Below are 24199 nucleotides of genomic sequence, written 5' to 3' on the forward strand. Positions count from 1 at the left end.
CAAAGCTTATTTATAGTTTTTGCACTTATTCCAAGAGCTTGGTTTTTCCTGGCAAAGAGAAAATCTGGGACTGGAGATGTTTTTGGAGAATTTTGAGTCCAAAGCAAACCCTTTGGAGCCGGTAAAAATCCACACCATCCTCTGTAACGAATGAATGAAAACAATATTCCCATATATATACACATACATACACATCATACACACACACACACACACATATATCTTCTGCTGTGGTGGGGTTTCATAGACTAATAGAATAACAGAGTTGGAAGGGACCCCCAAGATCCATTTAGTTCAACCCCCTTCTGCCTTTATACAGGAAAAGCACAATCAAAGCCCCCCCAACAGATGGCCATCCAGCCTGTTTAAAAGCGTCCACTGTACTCCGAGGCATTGTTCCACTTTTGTGTTTTTATATAACATATCCATAACTATTAGTGTATCTGTATAGTAGTGAAGGCTAGCTTTCTATTTATATATGCATAAATAGGAGTATATTTCTAGATCCAGGAAAGACATGCTACCCCTCTATTTTGTCTTGGTCAGACCACACCGGGAATACTGTGTCCAATTCTAGGCACCACAATTTAAGGGAGATGTTGACAAGCTGGAATATCTCCAGAGGAGGCCGACTAAAATGATCAAGGGTGTGGAGAACCAGCCCTATGAGGAGTGGCTTGAAGTGCTGGGCATGTTTAGCTTGAAGAAGAGAAGGCTGAGTGGAGACATTATGGCCACGTATAAAGATCTGAGGGGAAGTCATAGGGAGAAGGGAGAAAGCTTGTTTTGTGCTGCCCTGAAGACTATGATGTGGAATAATGGCTTCAAACTACAGGAAAAGAGATTCCACCTGAACATTAGGAAGAACTTTGACTGTGAGAGCTGTGCAACAGTGGAACTCTCTGCCCTGGATTGTGGTGGAGGCTCCTTCTTTGGAGACTTTTAATCAAAGGCTGGATGGCCATCTGTCAGGGGTGCTTTGAATGCAATTTTCCTGCTTCTTGGCAGAATGAAGTTAGACTGGATGGCCCATGAGGTTTCTTCCAACTCTATGATTCTCTTTCTCTCTCTTTCTCTCTCTCTATATAAAAACACACATTTTATATATATATACACACACATCTATATAAATAAAAATTTAATGTTCATTTGAGGGATTAACATAACTCAAAAACCACTGGGCAAATTGACACCAGATTTGGACACAAGACACCTCTTAGGCCAACGAGTAACCATCACTCATAAAAACACTGAAAAACACAGCTGAAGATACCTAAAAAGCCATATATCACAACACATGCGCAAAACCACACACACACACACACACACACACACATATATATACACACACACACACACACACACACATACATATATACATAAACACACATATACAGACTGGACCACAGCAATGCATGACAGGGGATGGCTAGTTTTAATATATATATTAATAGGAATATATAGGTGTGTATATATAATATATATATTAATAGGTATATAAATATATAAACTATGATTGTGTAGTAATGAAGGTTAACTTTCTGTTTATATAATAGGAATATATAGGGGTGTGTACATATATTAGATATATATTAATAGTTATTTTATTTATCGTGTCAGGAGCAAACTAGACAGTTGTATTTCATTTTTTTAAACAAACAAACAAACAAACCAACAAACAAACCAAAACACAAATTTGCAAGCTTGGTAGTTGATTAAATGTCCTTTGACCAGTATCTGGCCACTTGGAGTGCCTCTGGTGTTGCCGCAAGAAGGTCCTCCATTGTGCATGTAGCAGGGCTCAGGTTGCATTGCAGCAGGTGGTCAGTGGTTTGCTCTTCTCCACGCTCGCATGTCGTGGATTCCACTTTGTAGCCCCATTTCTGAAGGTTGGCTCTGCATCTTGTGGTGCCAGAACGCAGTCTGTTCAGCGCCTTCCAAGTCGCCCAGTCCTCTGTGTGCCCAGGGGGGTGTCTCTCGTTTGGTATCAGCCACTGATTGAGGTTCTGGCTTTGAGCCTGCCACTTTTGGACTCTCGCTTGCTGAGAGTGTCTCTGTAGATCTTAGAAAACTATGTCTTGATTTAAGTTGTTGACATGCTGGCTGATGTCCAAGCAGGGGATGAGCTGGAGATGTCACTGCCTTGGTCCTTTCACTATTGGTTGCTACTTCCCGGCGGGTGTCAGGTGGTGCAATGCCGGCTAAACAGTGCGATTTCTCCAGCGGTGTAGGGCGCAGACACCCCGTGATAAAGCGGCACGACTCATTAAGAGCCACATCCACTGTTTTAGTGTGGTGAGATGTGTTCCACACTGGGCATGTGTATTCAGCAGCAGAGTAGCAAAGAGCAAGGGCAGATGTCTTCACTGTGTCTGGTTGTGATCCCCAGGTTATGCCAGTCAACACTATATATTATATATATATTATATATTACTATGGTCATGAAGGTTAACTTTATATACACACAAAACTATATATAGTAATATATATTACTATAGGTACATTAAGTAATATATGGAATATATACATACACACACATATATACACATACATATATATATCTATATCTATAGAGATAGCATTTATATACTGTTTTTCTCACCTCTGGGGTTCACAATATAATCAATGGCAAAATTCAATGCCTCATATGTAAACATCAAATATCATATACACATATCTTTGTGTGTAATATCTTAATAGATGTAGGTATGGAGTTATAGTTATCCTTCAGGCTTTACCCCTCCCGCCATCCCTGAGAAAAGAGGCCTGAGGGAAGGGAGGCCGCGGCCTGCCTCTCCCCTTCAGTCCCCGCCCTTTCCTAAGCCCCTCCCCGCCGGCGTCGGCCGCCCAATCACTCGAGCCCGGGGCTCGGCTTGAGCGCGAAGGCCCGCCTTTTTGCCGGCTCGGGCCCCTCCTTCCTTCCTCCCCTCGGCCGGCCAGGCGGGGCAGCGAGAGCCGCCTCCACGTCCTTCTCCTCGGCGCCGGCTTCCCTCATGGACCTCCTGGAGCGGCTGTGCAGAGGCCCAGACGGAGCTCCTGCGCCCTTTTGGGTAAGGGGAAGGCGGGCGGGAGGCCAGCAGAGCCCCAGGATCCACAAAGGCCTGCTCTCAAGCCCCTTAGGCTCACTTAGGACCATTCCCTCCACTTCCTTTCATAACTAGGCCAATTCCTCAAGGCTTCCCCTCTCTTCTTCCATAACATTATCATCATTATTACTATCATTATAATTACTACAATTATTATCACTATGACTATTATTGTGTTGTCGAAGGCTTTCATGGCTGAAATCACTGGGTTGTTGTAGGTTTTTTCGGGCTATAGGGCCATGTTCTAGAGGCATTTCTCCTGACGTTTCGCCTGCATCTATGGCAAGCATCCTCAGAGGTAGTGAGGTCTGTTGGAAATAGGAAAATGGGTTTATATATCTCTGGAATGGCTGGGGTGGGGCAAAGACCTCTTGTCTGCTGGAGCTAGGTGTGAATGTTTCAGCTGACCACCTTCATTAGCATTTGAAGGCCTGGCTGAGCCTGGGAAAACCTTTTGTTGAGAGGTGTTAAGATGTGCCTGGTTGTTTCCTCTCTGCTGTTTTGCTGTTGTAATTTTAGAGTTTTTTAATACTGGCAGCCAGATTTTGTTCATTTTCATGGTCTCTTCCTTTCTGTTGAAATTGTCCACAGAACACAGAAATGCTGGACCACACCAACAACCACCATGTCAGACTACACAGAGAAGCCATTGAAATCCACAAGCATGTGGATTTCAACAGAAAGGAAGAGACCATGAAAATGAACAAAATCTGGCTGCCAATATTAAAAAACTCTAAAATTACAACAGCAAAACAGCAGAGAGGAAACAACCAGACACATCTTAACACCTCTCAACAAAAGGTTTTCCCAGGCTCAGCCAGGCCTTCAAATGCTAATGAAGGTGATCAGCTGAAACATTCACACCTAGCTTCAGCAGGGAAGAGCTCTTTGCCCCACCCCAGCCATTCCACAGATATATAAACCCATTGTTCTAATTCCAACAGACCTCACTACCTCTGAGGATGCTTGCCATAGATGCAGGCGAAACGTCAGGAGAAATGCCTCTAGAACATGGCCCTATAGCCCGAAAAAACCTACAAGAACCTATTACTATTATTGTTATTACTATAATTCTTAAGATGTGGCTTCTCTCTTCAATGTTCTGGTTTGTAATTGTTGCCTAATAGGACTAATTTATGGCAGGTTGTTATCATTTCTGCTTGTTATGACTCAGCTTTGGCTCATTAATAATTCCTTCTTGGTTTGTTAATCTCTAAAACTGGGATTTCAATGGGTCTCCCCATGCCTTCCAAGCCCCGGCCTCCTCTTTTTCCAAAGGTTTCGGTCAATTCTAACTACTACTTCTTAATACATTTCTTTTATTCCTCTTTCTCAGCTCCTTTTTGCTCCAAAATAAAGATTCAAAGCGCCTCGCTCTTTGAAAAAGGACAATTTGAAAGATCCAGGCCTTTCTTTTAAAGGGATGCTGAATTGTCAAAGGCTTTCATGGCCAGAATCACTGGATTGCGGTGAGTTTTCCGGGCTGTCTGGCCATGTTCCAGAAGCATTCTCTCCTGACGTTTCGCCCACATCCAGAGGTTGGGAGGTGTGTTGGAAACTAGGCTAGCCAATTGCAATATTGTCTGTTTGAGGCAAGCGTGAATGTTGCAATTGATCACCATGATTAAAGGAAGCAGCCAAGCTTTGAAGCTGCAAGGCTATTCAGTGCTAATCAAGGTGGCCAATTGCAACATTGTCTGTTTGAGGCAAGCGTGAATGTTGCAATTGATCACCATGATTAAAGTAAGCAGCCAAGCTTTGAAGCTGCAAGGCTATTTAGTGCTAATCAAGCTGACCAATTGCAGCATTGTCTATTTGAGGCAAGCGTGAATGTTGCAATTGATCACCATGATTAAAGTAAGCAGCCAAGCTTTGAAGCTGCAAGGCTGTTCAATGCTTATCAAGCTGGCCAATTGCAACATTGTCTGTTTGAGGCAAGCGTGAATGTTGCAATTGATCACCACGATTAAAGTAAGCAGCCAAGCTTTGAAGCTGCAAGGCTATTCAGTGCTAATCAAGCTGACCAATTGCAACATTGTCTATTTGAGGCAAGCGTGAATGTTGCAATTGATCACCATGATTAAAGTAAGCAGCCAAGCTTTGAAGCTGCAAGGCTATTCAGTGCTAATCAAGGTGGTCAATTGCAACATTATCTGTTTGAGGCAAGCGTGAATGTTGCAATTGATCACCATGATTAAAGTAAACAGCCAAGCTTTGAAGCTGCAAGGCTGTTCAATGCTAATCAAGCTGACCAATTGCAGCATTGTCTGTTTGAGGCAAGAGTGAATGTTGCCATTGATCACCACGATTAAAGTAAGCAGCCAAGCTTTGATTCTGCAAGGCTGTTCAATGCTAATCAAGCTGGACAGTTACAACATTCATTCTTGCCTCAAACAGACATAAGTTCTTTCCCTGACCCTGGACATTCCACAGATATATAAAGTTTCAAAGTTTGGCTGCTTTCTGCTAATCATGGTGATTAGTTGCAACATTCATGCTTGCCTCAAATAGACAAGAGTTCTTTCTCCCACCCTGGACATTATTCCATAGATATATAAACTCCACTTGCCAGTTTCCAATGGACCTCACCACCTCTGAGGATGCCTGCCATAGATGTGGGTTTAACGTCGGGGGGGAATGCTTCTAGAACATGACCATACAGCCCGGAAAACTCGCAGCAACCCAGGAAGGCGATTTAATGGAGAATAAAAAACCAGGTGGTATTAAAACCTGGGGTTGTTTTTTTTTGAGCTTTGGGGGAAGTTATTGGTGGCCAAATAGAGACTCTGTGTGCATCTATATATGTATTTATGTGTGTGTGTGTGTGTGTGTGTGTGAGTGTGTGTGTGTGTATAGGCACATATGCATGACACACACATACAATAGGACACAGATGACTTAAGAAATACGCACACATACACAGGCAGGTGATTTTGTTTGTGAGAATATATATATGTGTTTGTTTGTTTGTTTTGGATTGCATAGGAAAGGGTTAACACCCCCCATGATATTTGTGTTGCTGTTGGTGCTGCTTTTCAAGAGATTGCAGCTCACTTTCTGCCCCTGTGTGAATTGGATTGTGAAATATTTGGCTTGCTTTGGAAACAAGGATTGGGGATAAAGCTTCAGTGGAGACCCCTTTTCTCGATGGTAATAATGCTTCCAGGAGTGGATTTCCCTTCAGAGGGGCAGATTTCTCTCACTTCTTGTAGTCTTCACTAGGAGTCATTTGTAAGTTGGATTTTTGTAACTCGAGGACTACCTGCAGAGTCATTTGTCCACACACAAATATAAACATATACACATATGCATACATACAGGACTTATACACATATATACATATGCATACATATAGGACTTATACACATATATACATACATACAGGACTTACATATATACATGCACATATATACATATACACACATACAGGACCTACATACATATACATACATACAGGACTTATACACATATATACATATGCATACATACAGGACTTACATATATACACACACAGGACTTATGCACATATATACATATACACACATACAGGACTTACATACATATACATACATACATAAAAACATACAGACAGGACTTATACACATATACATATATATACAGGACTTATACACATATGCATACAAAAGCACACTTATATATACATGGATCTATGCGTAAAGAGTGTCCCAAAATGTGTATATAGCTTTTCACCACTTATTATGGCCATGATGGTGATGAGTTGAAGGTGAAGTAAATAATATTTACATTGAGGAAAGTTGTTGTTGTGTGCCTTCCCACCTCATGGCATCCCTAAGCTGAATCTCAGTCATAGAAAGATAAGCTTGAGTGCGTCACATTCTCTCAGCCTCAGAAGAAAGGATGCCATGAACAAATATTTCCAAAAACGTCCCCTGGTTGGCTGCCATCAGTCAGCCATGGCTTGCCACAGATTGCACACGCTTTTGGGAGAACGGAGGAAGATTAAACAAATGACTCAGACCATTTCCCTGCTGAACGCAAGGCCGGCTCTGAGTCAACGTTTGCAAGGTTTTCCAGGGCTGACGTCCCATAAATCCCTTGTAGTTGGACAGACTTGCATAGGGTGGTGTTTCCAAAAGCCGGCTTTGCAGGGCTTCTGATCCAGCTGGGAATTGTATGGGGAGGGCAATGGTGTTTGGCTTGTATGTGTTTTTGTTTTTGTGAGCAAGCTGCTTTGGAAACTCAAGACTGAGTTCATCGGAGTTCACTGTCTCTGGGACTGATGCCACCTGCCTTAACATAAGGGCACCTTGCAAATGCCAAAAAAGCAAGGAGGGAAACATTGGGAATACATTCCCTTAAGGGTTTGGCTTATACTTTTGCATTGCAGTAGCCTTTATCATTGCAGAACCCACATGAATGTATAAATGTATGGAAAAAACAGTCTTAAGGGATTGGCTTATGAATTTGCGTTGCAGTAGCATTTATCATTGCAAAAACCACAAGGATATATATACATGTTTGGACGAAATAGTCTTAAGGGGTTGGCTTATGATTTAGTATTGCACTAACCTTTATTATTGCAGAACCCACAAGAATATGGTACATGTTTGGAAGAAGTAGTCTTCAAGGATTGTTTTCTAATTTGCTTTACTATATATTTTTCTTATCAGTATCTGCAATACATAGTAAAATTTAGTTCTAGAGCTGTTCGGTATCTCGTATTTGAGGGTCAGAAAACCCATTCATCTTGTTTTAGGGTCCAAAAGTAATCCCTTTATAGCATTGCTGAGCTTTCCTTATTTAAAGGGATGTCTTTTCTTTTCCGGTCAGAAAGTTTGCCCTTATAGGATTGCCACCTTTCCTTTATTTAAAGGGATCCCCTTTAATTTAGAACCATAAAGTTTTCTCTTATAGGGTCCCCACATTTCCCTTATTACATGGGATCTCTCTTGTTTTAAGGTCAGAAAGTTTTCCTTCATAGCATAAAAGGATCTTTTAGGGTCAGAAAATGTTCCCTTATAGGGTTTCCAGATTTCTCTTATTATAAGGGATTTGCATAAATTAGCATATGTGGTCATTTTTATGTCATAATTTTAAGGAAATGAAACTTTGTGTTAATATTTAAGAAAATGACATGCATATGGATGAATTTGGACGACGGATTGGATCACGACTCTAGTTATGAGATGCATTGTGTTGTCTATTGTTGTGTCAATATTGTATATTATGCTTTTATGGTTTTAAATTGTATATCGTTGATTGATGCTTATCCTTGTTGTAAACCGCGTTGAGTCGCCTGTTGGGCTGAGAAACTGCGGTATACAAGTAAAGTAAATAAATAATAAATTAGAATATGCATGATGAGCTCATGAAAAGCTATTTTAAAAAATCCCTTTCAGCATTGTCAAGCGTTTCTTATTATAAAGGGGTGTCTCTTGTTTGCAAGTTAGAAACCTTTTCCTTTCGGCTGGATGTAATGCAACCCCCCCTCCAAATATTTTGGGGTCATAGAGATAGTATTCTATAAATCTTATAATTATGGACAGAATGCCAATATGCATCCTATAAATATGGACAGAATGCCAATATGGCAGAGAAGTCAATGGCTAAATGAATTGCAGCAAATACTGTACTTTCTTTAGGCAAAGTGCAGTCTTTTTAGCAGCCACTTCCTGTTTGCCAAAATAGCGCTTTGTGGGGTTCAGCTGCAATTTATTGCTGCTTTGAAAACCTGTCACCACTGCTTTTCATCCCATGCAAACTGTCTTGTCTGCTTCCTATGGAACCATGGGATCTCTAGTATTTAGAAAAGGCTGCCTTCTAAGAGAATTGTAGTTCTGCAGGGTGGAAAGGGAGTCATGCTGCACAATGTATTGGGCTAGGGATTGGTGGCCATTGCAGCTGAGCTTCTTAAAAGTAAATAATAATAATAATGGGACTTTCGAATCCAGACTGACAAAGTTTTGGAACACAATACACCAGACATCACGATTGTGGAAAATAAAAAAGTTTGGATGATTGATGTTGCCATGCCGGGTGACAGTTGCATTGAGGAAAAACAACAAGAAAAACTCAGCCGTTATCAGAACCTCTAAATCGAACTGCAAAGACTCTGGCATAAACCAGTACAGGTGGTCCCAGTGGTCATCGCCAAAAGATCTCAGCCAGCATTTGGAAACAATAAACATTGACAAAATCATGATCTGTCAACTGCAAAAGGCCACCTTACTTGGATCTGCATGCATCATTCGAAAATACATCACACAGTCCTAGATGCTTGGGGAGTGTTCGACTTGTGATTTTGTGATACGAAATCCAGCCTATAGATTTCATTTGCTGTGACATACTGTGTTTTTGTGTCAGTAAAATAATAATAATGTTTATTTATGCTCCACTTTTTCTTTCCAACGGAGACACAAAGAGACTTGCAATAAAAGCATTCCAATACCATTTAAAAATCCCAAAATATACAAACATAAAAATAGAATACTCTTTCCAACGGAGACACAAAGAGACTTGCAATAAAAGCATTCCAATACCATTTAAAAATCCCAAAATATACAAACATAAAAATAGAATTAAACATCAGTGGTCTGAACTGAAAAGAGTTTAAATCCTTAAAACTAATTATATTCAAAGCTAAAAGAAATGTGATTGAATTGCAAAATCAAAAGAAGGAAAATGGAAAAAACAGAGGGAATACCACAAGAATCACGTCTAGTGCAGAATAAGTGTATAAGAGTAATAGCTATAATATATATCATATCATCATAGGTTATCTCTCATGGTTGAATATGATTGACTTCCAAGGGCAGAGTTTATATATATGTGTGTGTGTGTAAATATATGTGTATATATAGTATGAAACTCTGATAAGGGCTTGTTTTGGCTCCTGTTTGCTGGTAAAAAGGAATGGCTGTGTTGTGAAGCACTGTGATGTGTTTATTGTAATTCTATATCGTTATGCTTTCACATGTTTTATGTAATTATGATGTTATTGTTTATTGTCTGTGTTTTTGGTTTTATTCTGCTGAAATTTATGTTTGGGCTTGGCCTCATGTAAGCCACCCTAAGTCCCCATTGGGGAGATGGTGGCGGGGTAGAAATAAAGATTATTATTATGATGAAAGGATGCATGTCCCCAACATGGAAAGTTTGGAAATCTCTGCTCTGTAATACCGTGGGAATCTGTGGATGGCATCCAGGAACTTATCTTTGCTTAAAAACTGGGCTTTGTAGTCCTCATTTCCCAAGGTTTTTGAGAACAGAGGTACAGAATTCCTTTTCTTGCTTGTTGTATAAGTGAATGTGATCCGACCCGCAACCGTATGCACAAAATCACATTCGCAAACAGGCTTATGCAATAGATCCGCACCTCAAGTCTCTGCAAACGTGGCCCTTGCTTTAATCCCTTCAGGGGTAAAGGTGCTTTCCATTCCCTGTTTGGAGTTGGATTTGGCTTCTTACGTTCACTTATTTGAAAGTAAGAGCCCTGTGTAGGCTTGCCTTTGATAAAGCTGACAAAGGCCTGTAGATTTCGATAACAACAACAACAACCGATTACAATTGGTAGAGTCTTTAAACATATTAGATACTTCCAAGAGGCTCGTTTCCTCTTCTTTCCTGGCCTGTATTGGGATCCAAAGAGAAAGTTAAATATGTAAATAAATACAAAACAGGTAGAGTCTGTTTTGATGCTTCCAAGAGCTCATGTCCTCTTTCCTTTTCCTGGCATGACCTGTATTGGCATGCAGGTGCGTGGGATGCAAGGAGAAAGTTGCATAAAGTGTAATAATAATGGTGATCATCATCATTATAATGCCTTGGCATGCCTTTCTCCCTGGCAAACAGTGGGAAAGCTGGCCTTTGTTTTTCAGGGTTGCTATAATCAGTGTGACACCCCAGCTTTTTGCTTCGTGTTTTGCAAACGTTGTTCTGCTGCATTGTTCCAAGGGAGCATCTACACTGTAGGATTGATGTGGTTTGTCCCTACTTGAACTTGCTTCAGGACGTTCTTCCTAATCATAGATTCTTAGAGTTGGAAGATACCCCAAAGAAAGTAATCCAGCCCAGCCAGACAGTGAAAGCCCTCCCAACAGATGGCCAGCCACCTTCTGTGTAATTATAATTTAAAAAACACATGGAATCCTAGAGATGGAAAGGGCCCCAAAGGCCACCCCTTCTGCCATTCAGAAAGGCACCATGTAAATTCTCTGTATCTCTGATTCCAAGATGGTTTGACTTAATAGCTTCCCATTAAATCTCAGAAGTGATGCCATAAGGAAGCCCTGGAGACTGGGACTAAATGGAGCTGTGGGTTTAAATGACAGGAAAGAAAAGAGATTCCACTTAAAAGCTTAGGAAGAACTTCTAAGAGCTATTTAACAGAAGAACTCTCTGCCTCGTAGTTTCTTTCTTTGGAGGCTGTTAAACAGAGGCTGAGTGGCCATCTGTCAGGAGGGCTTTGATTAATGTTTTCCTGCATGAAGGCAGAAGGGGGTTGGGCTGCATGGCCCTTCCAACTATAGGCTTTCTATGGGGGAAAAAACACGTTCCTGAAGAGATTCACCACCAAACTTTCACTGGGAAGTCCTATGACTTTCCTGTAGGTTTTATCTCCTTAGAGTTTGCAAGGGTCAAATTGTCATGATTTTCAATGCAATTTGCCATGCTTTCCTTGCTCTTTTACAGTAGTGTGAGGAAATTATTATTGTTGTTGTTATCTCACAGGGTGCCACATTATTGTTGTTATCATTAGCTCATAAGGTCCCGTGTTACACTCTGTATTTTGTTTCTGGGTTATACATGTAATTTCGTAATGAGTTCTATCTTTAAAAGCATGTGAAAAGTGTATTAAACTGCAAAAACTTTGTTTTTGCGGGATATTTTGCAGCACTTGTTGCAATCGTTTTCCAATCAATATCTCATCATAGACCAGTGTTTCTCAACCTTCTCAATGCCGCGTCCCCTTAATACAGTTCTTTATGTTGTGCTGACCCCCAACAATATTTTTGTTGCTACTTCATAACTATAATTTTGCTACGGTTACAAATCGTAATGTAAATATCTGATATGTAGGATATATTTTCATTCACTGGAGCAAATTTGGCAAATTTGGGGGGGGGGGATTGATTTGGTCATTTGGGAGTTGTAGTTGCTGGGATTTATAGTTAACCTATAATCAGAGAGCATTCTGAACTCCACCAATGATATAATTTAACCAATCTTGGCACACAGAACTCCCATGACCAGCGTAAAATACTGGAAGGGTTTGGTGGGAATTGACCTTAAGTTTGGGAGTTGTAGTTCACCTGCACACAGACAGACTAAGGACACAAACAATGATGGATCTGGACCAAACTTGGCACAAATACTCAATAAGCCCAAATATGAATACTGGTGGTGTTTGGGGAAAATACATTTTGACATTTGGGAGTTGTAGTTACTGGGATTTATAGTTCACCCACAATCAAAGAGCATTCTGATCCCCACCAATGATAGAATTGGACCAAACTTCCCACACAGAATGACCATGACCAACAGAAAATAGTGTTTTTTGATGGGTGTTGACAACCCATCCGTCATTCCCCTCACGACCCCCAGTTTGAGAAACACTGTCATAGAGTCTCAAGCAATTCAACATAGTTTGTGTCAGTCACAAAAACATTTTTAATAGAACGACTTTGAAAGTAAGGATCACACAATGAAACATGAAACAATACTTTCAAACCAGGAACAGAACATTTTTCAAATCTTGTTACATAGTGTTTTTGATAGGTGCCATCCTACAAGCCCATGTTTCAACTTAGGTTCAGTCCCATCATGGAAAGTTACAATTAGAAAGTCCGGCATCATATTTCCTACCTGATTTGACCTCTATTGCAAAGAGATCCTTGGGCTGAGAATATAGGTCTCTTTGGGCATGGCTGGGTTTTTCTTTCCTTCCTGTTTTGATATCCCCGAAAGAGCTGAAACAGGTGGCATCGAACGCTGCAGAATCTGCCTGGAAAAAAAGAGCTTTTTCCTCCATTGTTGCATGACATGAACCTGGAGCCTTCCCTTTGAGAAACTCACCCTTTCTTTTCTTTTTTGTGGCTCTGGTCAATCAATGGGGATCTCGACTCTTCTGGTGTGCTTTTCGGAATTGCGCTGACCAGGCTCCTCTTGCGCCGAATGCCCTTTTGCAGTATGTTTGTATGCAGCCGAACGTCATCATTTTAGGGAAACGGTTGCATTCAACAATGGTATGGAACACACTAAGATAACGCACTCTGATGTGAGTGAAGTCAGTTGCTGACATGTGGTGTCATGTGTTTAAATCAATGGTTCCCAACCTGCAAGAGACTGCAGATTGGACCACTGAGGCAAAAAATTGACATCAATCAACCCTATTTGAGATCAATCAACCCAAGTATTGAAATAGCACCATGTAACAAAATTTGAACAGTTTTCAGTTCCTGGTTCGAAACTGTTGTTTCTTGTTTAATTACCTGGTGGTTATTTTCAAGGTTGTTGTTCTACTCCAGAAACTTTGTTGTTTTTGTGGCTGCCACAAACTCTGTTGAATTGGTTGAGACTTGAGATATTCATTGAAAAATTATCACAAAATGTGCTGCAAGATGCCCCACACAAAGTATTACATAGTGTAATGAATCCCGTAGATGATATTTCAGAGAAAGGGATGGGCAAGATTCCTTCTGGTGATTGCTTCTTGCCTAAGAAAAGCCCTGTGAAATTCATTTGGTTATTATAAATCAACAATTAACACTAAAACTGTTTCATCATCACCTGGCTTTATCCGCAATATCGGTTAAAAAACGCCCCTGTTTTGTTTCCATGTATCTTCCCTATCATTAAAGAATTTCTTCATTGGCAAAATAAACCGATTTCCCTGCCCAGTTTAAGGAGTGCACTGAGGAAGCCTAAATGGCAAAATTGTGCAATTTCTAGATTCAGAGGCATGAGAAAGGCTTTGTCTTTAACGTTATTCCAGACCCGTCCCTGAATTCCTGAATGCAAATATTCTTTGTCGATTCATGCCCCGTGTTTTTGGCTTTTCCATTCTGTGGAGCTCATTGGAAGCTTTTAAACAGAGGCTGAATGGCCATCGGTCAGGGGTGCTTTGAATGCAATATTCCTGCTTCTTGGCAGGGAGTTGGACTGGATGGCCCATGAGGTCTCTTCCAACTCAATGATTCTATGATTCATCATCATCCTTATCTTCTTCTTCTTTAATCCTCTTCTATCATCATCATCATCATCATCATCATCCTTATCTTCTCTGTGGAAACTGCAGCTTCCAAAATTCCCATGTTTTCCAAGCTCTCCTCTCAAAAACACAGATTCATCAGCTTCAGGATGGCGATGCCATATAGTATTGTTGTTACATATTTGTCTATATTATGGCTGGATGAATATGGGAACTGAATTGCTAAAAGATGACGGTGGTGGTCATAATGATGGTGATGATGAAGATAATCATAATACGCAGTCTCCATCTTGAAGCCTTTTCCAAGTTCTTATCTCCATATCCTTGTTGTTGTTGTTGTTGCATATTGGTATATGCTAGCTGGAGGAATGTAGAAGTTAGATTCCCAAAAGATTATGATAATGAGAGTGGAAATAATAATAATAATCATCATCATCATCATCTTCTTCATCATCATATGCAGTCTCCAGCCTTTTCCAAGCTCTAATTTCCATACCCTCCTCCTCCTTATATTTATCTGTATTCTGGCTGGGGGAATGTGGTAGTTGGATTCCCAAAATATGATGGTGGTGATGGTAATGATTATAATAATAATAAAAAATATCTGTCTTGAAGCCTTTTCCAAGCTCTCATCATCATCATCATCATCATCATCATATTATCATCATCATCGTTGTCATCGTCCTTTTGAAATCCAGCTCCCACAATCCTCCAGCCAGAATATAGATAACAATATATAATAATATACTTTATTTATATTTTGCTCTGTCTCTCCAAGGGGTCTCAGGGCGGATCACAGAACACATATATGGCAAGCATTCAATGCTATTATGTAATTAAAAGGACAGCTAATACATAAACAGAGGTAAAGGCTTTTCCCATATTTTCCCATTTCCAGCATCTGGAGGCTGTACTTGACTCTGGCCACGGGTGTGTGTGTGGGTGTATGTTGTTGCTCTATCTACCATTCCAAGGAGCTTTTGCCATCAGTAGGCGTCCTCCCAATGTCCTTATGGGTGCCTTTATTACTTCCCCACTTAAAGCGGTACCTATTTATGTACTCACATTTCTGTTTTCGATCTGTTAGGTGAGCAGAAGCTGGGGCTGATGGTCAGGCACTCACCCCAACCCAGGTTTGCACTGCCAACCTTTCAATCAGCAGGACTTTCTGCAGCTTAGTGGTTTAACCCGCTGTGCCAAGCCCAGCATATGACAACAATCTCTTATCATCATTATCATCTGTAGTCTGACTGGAGGAATGTGGGAGTTGGATTCCAAAAGGATGATGATGACAATGATGATGGCAATAATAATAATAATAATAATAATAATAATAATCTTTTTCCAAACTTTCATCTCCATACTGTTATTATTGTTACTGTCGTCATAATATTATTATTATTATTATTATTATTATTATTATTAATGCACTTGTATACCGCTAATATCTCAGCCTAAATCGGCGACTCATTGCGGTTTACAACACTTAAAAAGCAACAATATTCAGATTAAAAACATAAAACACATATACAGTACACAGTATTGGGCCACCAATACAGACCAATGCATCTCTTAACTATAATAATAATAATAATAATAATAATAATAATAATAATAATAATAATAATATGCAGTCTCCATCCTGAAGCTTTTTCCAAGCTTTCATCTCCATACTGTTATTATTGTTACTGTCGTCGTCATCATCATCATCATCATCACCATCATCATCATCATCCCTGCTTTGGAATTCAACTCTGTCATTCCTCCAGCCATAATCTAGGTAAATGTGTAACAATAATAAACTCCCCTCTCAGTATTATTATAACTATTGTTATTATTATTATATTGTCACCATCCTCATCTGTGCCCTGCTTTTCTCTCTGGATCTCCTTCATCTCCCCTTTCTCCCAAAGTTGGCTTTCCCTTTCCCTTCAGTATATTCTCTCATGTTTCTCAGAGCTCTTTCACATCCCTTAATTGCAGGACTTAATGGTGTCAAAGACCCATAATAACAAGATGCCTTGCATTGCAGTATACCTGCTTCCAGTATACCTGCACTGTTCCTGATATAACTTAATAACCTCCAAGAGGCAGAGCCATATCAGATAACACTGTTTGTTCAGGCTCCCAATGGCCTGCAGGGCACACAAATGCAGATAACGGGTCTTTTGCGATTGCTCTTTAGTGCCAAAAGTCTGATAGGAAGTAAAGGGAGCTTTGTCAGGAAAGACAGTTACATCTGCGTCATTTCTCCTTCTGTAGAACTGTGTGAGTGTCGGGCATGGAGCCGCGTTGTGCTATGTAGCTGGTTTGCTTGATAACACTATGTGACAAAACTTGAAAAATGTTCTGTTCCTGGTTTGAAAGTGTTGTTTCCTGTTTAGCTGAGTGGTCCTTACTTTGAAAATAGAAACTTTAATATTTTTGTGGCTGCCACAAACTCTGTGGAATTGGTTGAGACTCTACAAGAAATGTTTTGAAAAGCTATAGCAAAATGTGCTGCTGGATATCTCTTCCTTCCACAAAGACAAAGTTTTTGCAGTTTAATAAACCCACCGCCAAGGCTTTGCCCCTGGAAGACAATCAGACTCAAGGGCCAGCAGGGATTGGCTATGAGGACGGCCCTCTTGCTTTCTCAGCCCATTTTTAATTTGCCAATCAATGCCAATCTCAGTCCCAAGAAGAGAACTACCCCCTTTTGCAAAGGCTGCAGCTGCTGCGTTGTTTCCCTGCCAGTCTCTCTTCCCTCTCTCGGCCTTTCTGCTATATTGGGAAGGAGGTCACCTGAGGCTGCCCTGGGGTCACTTGAGGTCAGAGGCAGACTAGTCTCTTGCTAACCTTTCCTGGACTACGGGGTCAACTCAGGTTAGGCAGAGAGCATCTTTCTCCAGTCTGTTTTGGAGAGAAAAGCAGAATAGAAATAATAATAATAATAATAATAATAATAATAATAATAAAACAATATAATAATTTATGGGTTGTAGGTTTTTCTGGGCTATATGGCCATGTTCTGGAGGCAATTTTTCTCCTGACGTTTCGCCTGCATCTATGGCAAGCATCCTCAGAGGTAGTGAGGTCTGTTGAAAGTAGGAAAAATGGGTTTATATATCTGTGGAATGACCAGGGTGAGACAAAGGACTTTTTTCTGCTGGGGCTAGCTGTGAATGTTTCAGCTGATCACCTTGATTAACATTCAATGGTTTGGAAGTGCCTGGGGGGGGGAGGAATCTTTTGTTGAGAGTGATTTTATGTACCTGTTTGTTTCTTCTCTGTTGTTTTGCTGTTGTAATTTTTGAGTTTTTTTAATACTGGTAGCCAGATTTTGTTCATTTTCATAGTTTCTTCCTTTCTGTTGAAATTGTCCACATGCTTGTGGATTTCAATGGCTTCTCTGTGTAGTCTGACATGGTGAGTCCAAACTACTCCAACCAGAGAAATCAGCCATAGCAGAGCACCTGATGAACCAACCTGGACACAGCATATTATTTGAGAACACAGAAGTGCTGGACCACTCTCACAACCACCATGTCAGACTACACAGAGAAGCCATTGAAATCCACAAGCATGTGCACAATTTCAACAGAAAGGAAGAAACTATGAAAATGAACAAAATCTGGCCTTACTACCTCTGAGGATGCTTGCCATAGATGCAGGCGAAACGTCAGGAGAAAAATTGCCTCCAGAACATGGCCATATAGCCCGGAAAAACCTACAACAACCCAGTGATTCCGGCCATAAAAGCCTTCGACAGTAATAATTTATCATAATAATATATTATAATATAAAATAATCTATTACAATAATAATATATAATGATCGCAGATAATAATATTAAATAATGATAATTTCCCCTATGAGGCACCGAATTGGCCCTCTCTTGCATTTGGCCCCGAGACAGAAGCTTTCAGTCTTTATAACTTTCCTTCTTCTCATTCAAGGAAATCTCACATCCCTCTGGATTTCCCCTCCTTCATAGAATTCCCTGATCCAGGAAACATCAAATGTATATGTCCCAAAACAAAAGAGACCCACTTTTCCTCTGTTTTGCATCTCATTTAAATTATTACCACATTTAATTATATCTCGCTTTGATCTCCAGGTTGAGACACAAAGCAGCTGCATTGAAAGAAAGGTTGGAAATCCCAAATAATAGTAATCATAATAATGATAATAATTTATTACCCACCTCTCCTCTCTGTAATAATTGAAAAATTGTTACATTCTGTGTCTTAGTTTAATAATAATAATAATAATAATATTACCCACTTATTCTATCCTTAATAATAGTTTGGTGATAAAAGATTATTACATTTTGTGTCTAATAATAATAACCCCCTGGTGGCACAGTGGGTTAAAGCACGGAGCTGCTGAACTTGCTGACTGAAATGTTGGCGGTTTGAATTCAGGGAGTGGGGTGAGCTCCCACTGTTAGCCCCAACTTCTGCCAACCTAGCAGTTTGAAAACATGCAAATGTGAGTAGATCAATAGGTCCCATTTTGGCGGGAAGATAACGATGCTCCATGCAGTCATGCTGGCCACATGACCTTGGAGGTGTCTACGGACAACGCCAGCTCTTTGGCTTAGAAATGGAGATGAGCACTACCCCCCAGAGTCCGACATGACTAGACTTAATGTCAAGGGGAAACCTTTACCTTTAATAATGATAATGATAATAATAATACATTAATTACCTGCCTCTACTCTCCTTAAATCATAGTTTAGTGATGAAAGATTATTATATTTTGTGACTTATTTTTATAATAATAATAATATTTATTCCCCACCATTCCTCTCCTCTCCTTCATACTAGTAATGAAAGATTATTACATTTATTATCTTATTTTTATAATATAATAATAGTATATTTATTGCCCGCCTCTCCTGAATAGTTAGATGATGAAAGATAATTACAATTTGTGTGTTATTTTAATAATTATAACGTTATTATTATCTTTACTTATATTCCTCTCTTAAAGGAGACTCAAAGCTTTTAATAAGCCTTCTGCCGGCTTGGACCGGTCAGAAGAAAGCTCCCTTCTGTGTGTGTGTTTTCACCGCCTTTCCTTCTGTTTTACTTGGCAGCCCTTTAATCGTTTGTTTTGCCATCAAAATCAGGGCTGTTCCTTTCACCCCTCTCTTGGCTCCTAATTAAAAATAGCTGCTAATCGTGGAGGAGGCCAAGCTAATCCTGTTGGCTCTAAGGGCAAAGCAATCGGATGCTGCGGCGGTGGCCTTCCAGGCGCCAATTCTAGAAAGAGAAAGAGAGAGAGACCGGCTGACCTTCCAAGACAGGACCAAGCTGTGAAATTCCTTGGAATCAAGATGACCCAGGGCAGCGAATCTACGGAAAAGTTATCATGTAATACAATATAAAGCCATCTACCTGCAAGAACGTTTCGTCTCCCTAAAAGAGAATAAAATACAAATAGGATTTTGTTCCTGTTGCAAAGGAAATGGAGATCAAGGATTAAGGCGTAGTGGTCCAAGGAGCACTCATTTGCCATGAACATCCTTATCATCATCATCATCTTCTTCATTAAATCAATGACAAGGAAAAGAGGATGGTGGTGATCACGAAAGGAGAAGTAGAGAAGATGAGGAAGAGGATGAAAGGAGGAGAAGCTAAGGATGATGATGAAAGAAGAAGAGAAGGAAGAGGATGAAAGGAGAGAGAAAAGGAAGATGAGGGTAAAAGGAGAAGAAGTTATGATGATGATGTATGATGATGATGATGAAAGGAGAAGAAGAGGAGGAAGATAAGAGGGAAGAGGATGAAAGGAGAAGAAGAAGAGGATGAAGATGAAAGGAGAAGAAGATAAGGATGATGATAAAGGAGGAAGAAGAGGAAGACGAATATGAGGATAAAAGAAGAAGATAAGGATGGTGATGATAGAAGAAGATAATAAGATGATGAAAGGAGAAGAAGAGGAAGATAAGGGGGAAGAAGATGAAATGAGAAGAAGAGGAAGAGGAGGAAGAAGATGAAAGGAGAAGAAGATAAGGATGATGATGATGATAAAAAGGAGGAAGTAGAGGAAGATGAAGATGAGGATAAAAGAAGATAAGGATGGTAATGATAGAAGAGTAAGAAGGGTAATGATGAAAGAAGAAGGAATTGATGGTGAAAAAAGAAGTTGATAACAAAGATGATAATGATGATAATGATGATGAAGAAGAAAATTAAGGATGTTGACTATGATGATGGAAGAAAAGAATGAAAGAAGACAGAGATGATGGTGATGGTGGAAGAAAAGAAGAAGAAGGGGATGAATATTGAAGATGATGATGAAGAAGAAGAAGGTTAAGGATATTGACTATGATGATGGAAGAAAAGAAGAAGAGAATGAAAGAAAAGATGATGGTGATGATGGAAGAATATTGAAGACGGTGATGATGATGATGATGATGATGATGATGGATATTCCTCTCCCCTTTTACCTGCAGAACCAGATGGCTGTGAAGCTGAAATGGATCCTATTTATACAGAATTACTATATTATTATTATTGTTGTTGTTGTTGTTGTTGTTGTTATTATTCTCACAGAGTTGGTAGGGACCCCAAAGAGCCATCTAGTTCAGCCTTCTTCTGCCAGGAAGGAAAGGAAAACACAGTCAAAGCACTAGTTATATATATGCTTCTTTTCCTTAGGAATAGACTTTCCTCTTGGACTGGGCTGGCTATTTTGGGTCGATAGTTGCGTTTTCCTTTGTGCACTGATTGTGCTTTGTAAAAAAAATGAGGATGGTCGGACTGTACCTTAATTATATATGATTAAGTCGGAATAGTTTATGCCAAACATTGGAAAGAAAATATTATTCCATCTCTCAGTTCTTGTGGGTTTTTTCGGGCTATATGGCCATGTTCTAGAGGCATTTCTCCTGACGTTTCGCCTGCATCTATGGCAAGCATCCTCAGAAGTGACCTCACCTCTGAGGATGCTTGCCATAGATGCAGGCGAAACGTCAGGAGAAATGCCTCTAGAACATGGCCATATAGCCCGAAAAACCCCACAAGAACTGAGTGATTCCAGCCATGAAAGCCTTCGACAATACATTATTCCATCTGTAAGTGAATGGTTGACCAAACTGCTAAACTTTGCAGAATTTGATAAATTGACTTGTCTCCTTAAAAAAACAACAATACAATGTTTTCAAAATAATTGGAAGTCTTTTGCAGAATGTATCAATAGAACGTTTAAAGACTGGTCTGTAATAGTGTTGAGTGACTAAAAATACATTGTCAGAACAGAAAGATAAATGTTGTACGATTATGGAGCCCTCGGTGGCACAGTGGGTTAAGCCCTTGTGTCAGCAGGACTGCTGACTGAAAGGTCAGCATTTCGAACCTGGGGAGCAGGGTGAGCTCCCATCTGTCAGCTCTGGCTTCCGATATGGGAACATGAGAGAAACCTCCCACAGGATGGTAAAACATCCAGTTGTCCCCTGGGCAACATCCTTGCAGACCACCAATTCTCACACACCAGAAGCGACTTGCTGTTTCTCAAGTAACTTCTGACATACAAAAAAAGAGATCACCTTTGAATACTTTACGTAAATTTTATATATATATATATACACACACACACACACACACACACACATACACACATAAACATTGATAAGAAAATATTGTTAAGACTCTTATCCCAGTGTAAGTTTGGGAATTTCTCTTTCAAATAAGATACATATGTTTTCCTATTATTAGAAGACGTAAATTACTACTGTTAATTTGTGGTTTTATATACCAGTTATTATGTTATAAATATGTACACATTAGAAATAATAATTTTAAAAATGGCAAAGAAAAAAGAAGGACCGCACAATGAAACAGGAAATAACTCTTTCAAACCAGGAACAGAACATGTATCAAATTTTGTTACATAGCATTTTATTTATTTATATATTATTTATTTATTTACTTACTTACTTACTGTATTTGTATACTGCCCTTCTCAGCCCTCAGGTGAGAAGGGGAAATTATCATTATTTGATATTATTATTTGAGGTCATTATATTTTATTGTTGTAATAGATTATTTTATATTATATGTTTATATATTGATTATATATATTAAATAGCATTTCCTTTTCCGCCCTAGGACTGGAATGTGACGTGGAACACAACGCGCCCGGACTTCACCCCGTGCTTCCAAAACACAGTCCTGGCCTGGACCCCCTGCGTCTTCCTCTGGGCCTGCTTCCCCTTCTACGTCTTCTTCCTCCGGCGCCATGACAAGGGCTACATCCAGATGTCTCATCTCAACAAAGCCAAGACGGTAGGTGCCTCCCCCAGGCTTTCCCTCTTGGACTGCAACTCCCATCACCTCTTCCTTCAGTGGCCAAGGAGGAAGATACGGTTCAGCAACTGCCGTATTTCATCGCATCAGAGTCGCCCCCCTATAATGTCACATATACTCTCTTTTGGGGGTGTGTGTGATGAAATTGTATTTTTGTGTTCCTCGCGTAATGGTCGCAGCCCCATTTTAAACTGTTCCTTTTTCCTTCCTCTTCCTGGCCTCCATTGATGGAGTATAATATTCAAGCCTTGGGTAGAAATGAAATAATAGTCACAGAAAAGAGAGAGGAGGCTCAGCACCTTGGCCTGGCTTTCATGGTTTTCTATCTCAAAACATTCCTGACCATTTTTGCTGTCTGTTGGCAATGTCTTTCCATTTTTCTTTCCAGGCCTTGGGCTTCTTGCTGTGGATTGTCTGCTGGGCAGACCTCTTCTACTCTTTCTGGGAAAGAACTCGCAATATTTACCAGGCCCCGATTTACTTGGTCAGCCCGACCATCCTGGGCATCACGATGGTGAGTGTTTCGTCACTTCATGCCACTTCTTTTGGCAAAAAAACACGAATGGCTTGAAACAAGAGGCCAGAATGGGCAAAAATGCCACATGAGCAGCAAGTCATGCTTCATCTCCCATCTCCTTATTAAAAGTTACTTTCATCTGTTCGCTATTGAATAGCCAACATTATGATGATGATGATGATGATGGTGATGATTCCACATAGTATATTATTATTATTATTATTATTATTTGTACACATATTATATTATTATTTGTAAACCCATACATTGTATCCCTCATATTATATTATTATTACTATTCTTCTTCTTCATATTATTTTCTTATTATTTGTAATCCATGTACTGTATTATTATTATCATTATCAGTATTACTTAATAATAATAATTTTATTTCTACCTTCCTCTCCTCATGAATCTGTTGTTGTTGTTGTTGTTGTTGTTATTTAATCATATTTTTTGCTATTTTACAGCTCCTCGCCACCTTTTTGATACAATACGAGAGGATGAAAGGGGTGCAGTCTTCAGGGATCATGCTGATCTTCTGGCTCATTGCCCTCCTCTGTGCCACCGTGACGTTCAGGTCCAAGATTTTGCAGGCCTCTGATGCGGTCAGTAGCCTTTTTTTTCTGACTCTTCCTCCATCCATCTAGTCCTACAATCTGGTCTAACTGGTTTAACTATGAAGCATTGCGTTCCGCAGCTAATGATCCATTAAATCGATGGGTTTCGTATAACAGAGCTTTCGCACCGAATTGTTAATGTTAATCCTCTGATTTTCTGGGGTTCTACAAATCCCTTGAGAGAGTATTTTAATCAAATTTGTGAAGAAGTAAATCCCCCAAAAGTCAGACTCACAAATATTTGGAGGGTCAACTACAGGAATAGCTTATGTATAGAGTAGTGGTTAATGCTCACAGTCTGAATTTGACTATGTTTTGATGAGTTTTGATGGATTTCAGATGTTCATTTTTAATTCATACTATTGATTCTTAATTCTATGTTAATGTTTGCATATTTGTGGATTTGGAATTGCATTGAAATGCTTTTAATGCAAACTGCTATGAGTCTCCTCAAAGCGGGATATAAATGAACATAATTATAATAATAA

The 24199-nt window shown here is 39.8% G+C and overlaps 1 protein-coding gene across 1 annotated transcript in view; it reads left to right on the plus strand.

The window, feature by feature from the left end:
* The first annotated feature begins 2905 nt into the window (after nucleotides 1-2905).
* The window catches only part of LOC132782084 (multidrug resistance-associated protein 1-like), a 75683-nt gene continuing 54389 nt past the window's right edge, over nucleotides 2906-24199 (plus strand). Inside the window, exons 1-4 of the mRNA XM_067461374.1 lie at nucleotides 2906-3050; nucleotides 22377-22553; nucleotides 22963-23088; nucleotides 23562-23699. Of these exons, the coding sequence (XP_067317475.1) occupies nucleotides 2994-3050; nucleotides 22377-22553; nucleotides 22963-23088; nucleotides 23562-23699 (498 nt within the window). The 5' untranslated portion in view covers nucleotides 2906-2993. The remainder of the gene's footprint in view (nucleotides 3051-22376; nucleotides 22554-22962; nucleotides 23089-23561; nucleotides 23700-24199) is intronic.

This window comes from Anolis sagrei, chromosome Y, assembly GCF_037176765.1.
Source record: "Anolis sagrei isolate rAnoSag1 chromosome Y, rAnoSag1.mat, whole genome shotgun sequence".
NCBI lineage: Eukaryota > Metazoa > Chordata > Lepidosauria > Squamata > Dactyloidae > Anolis > Anolis sagrei.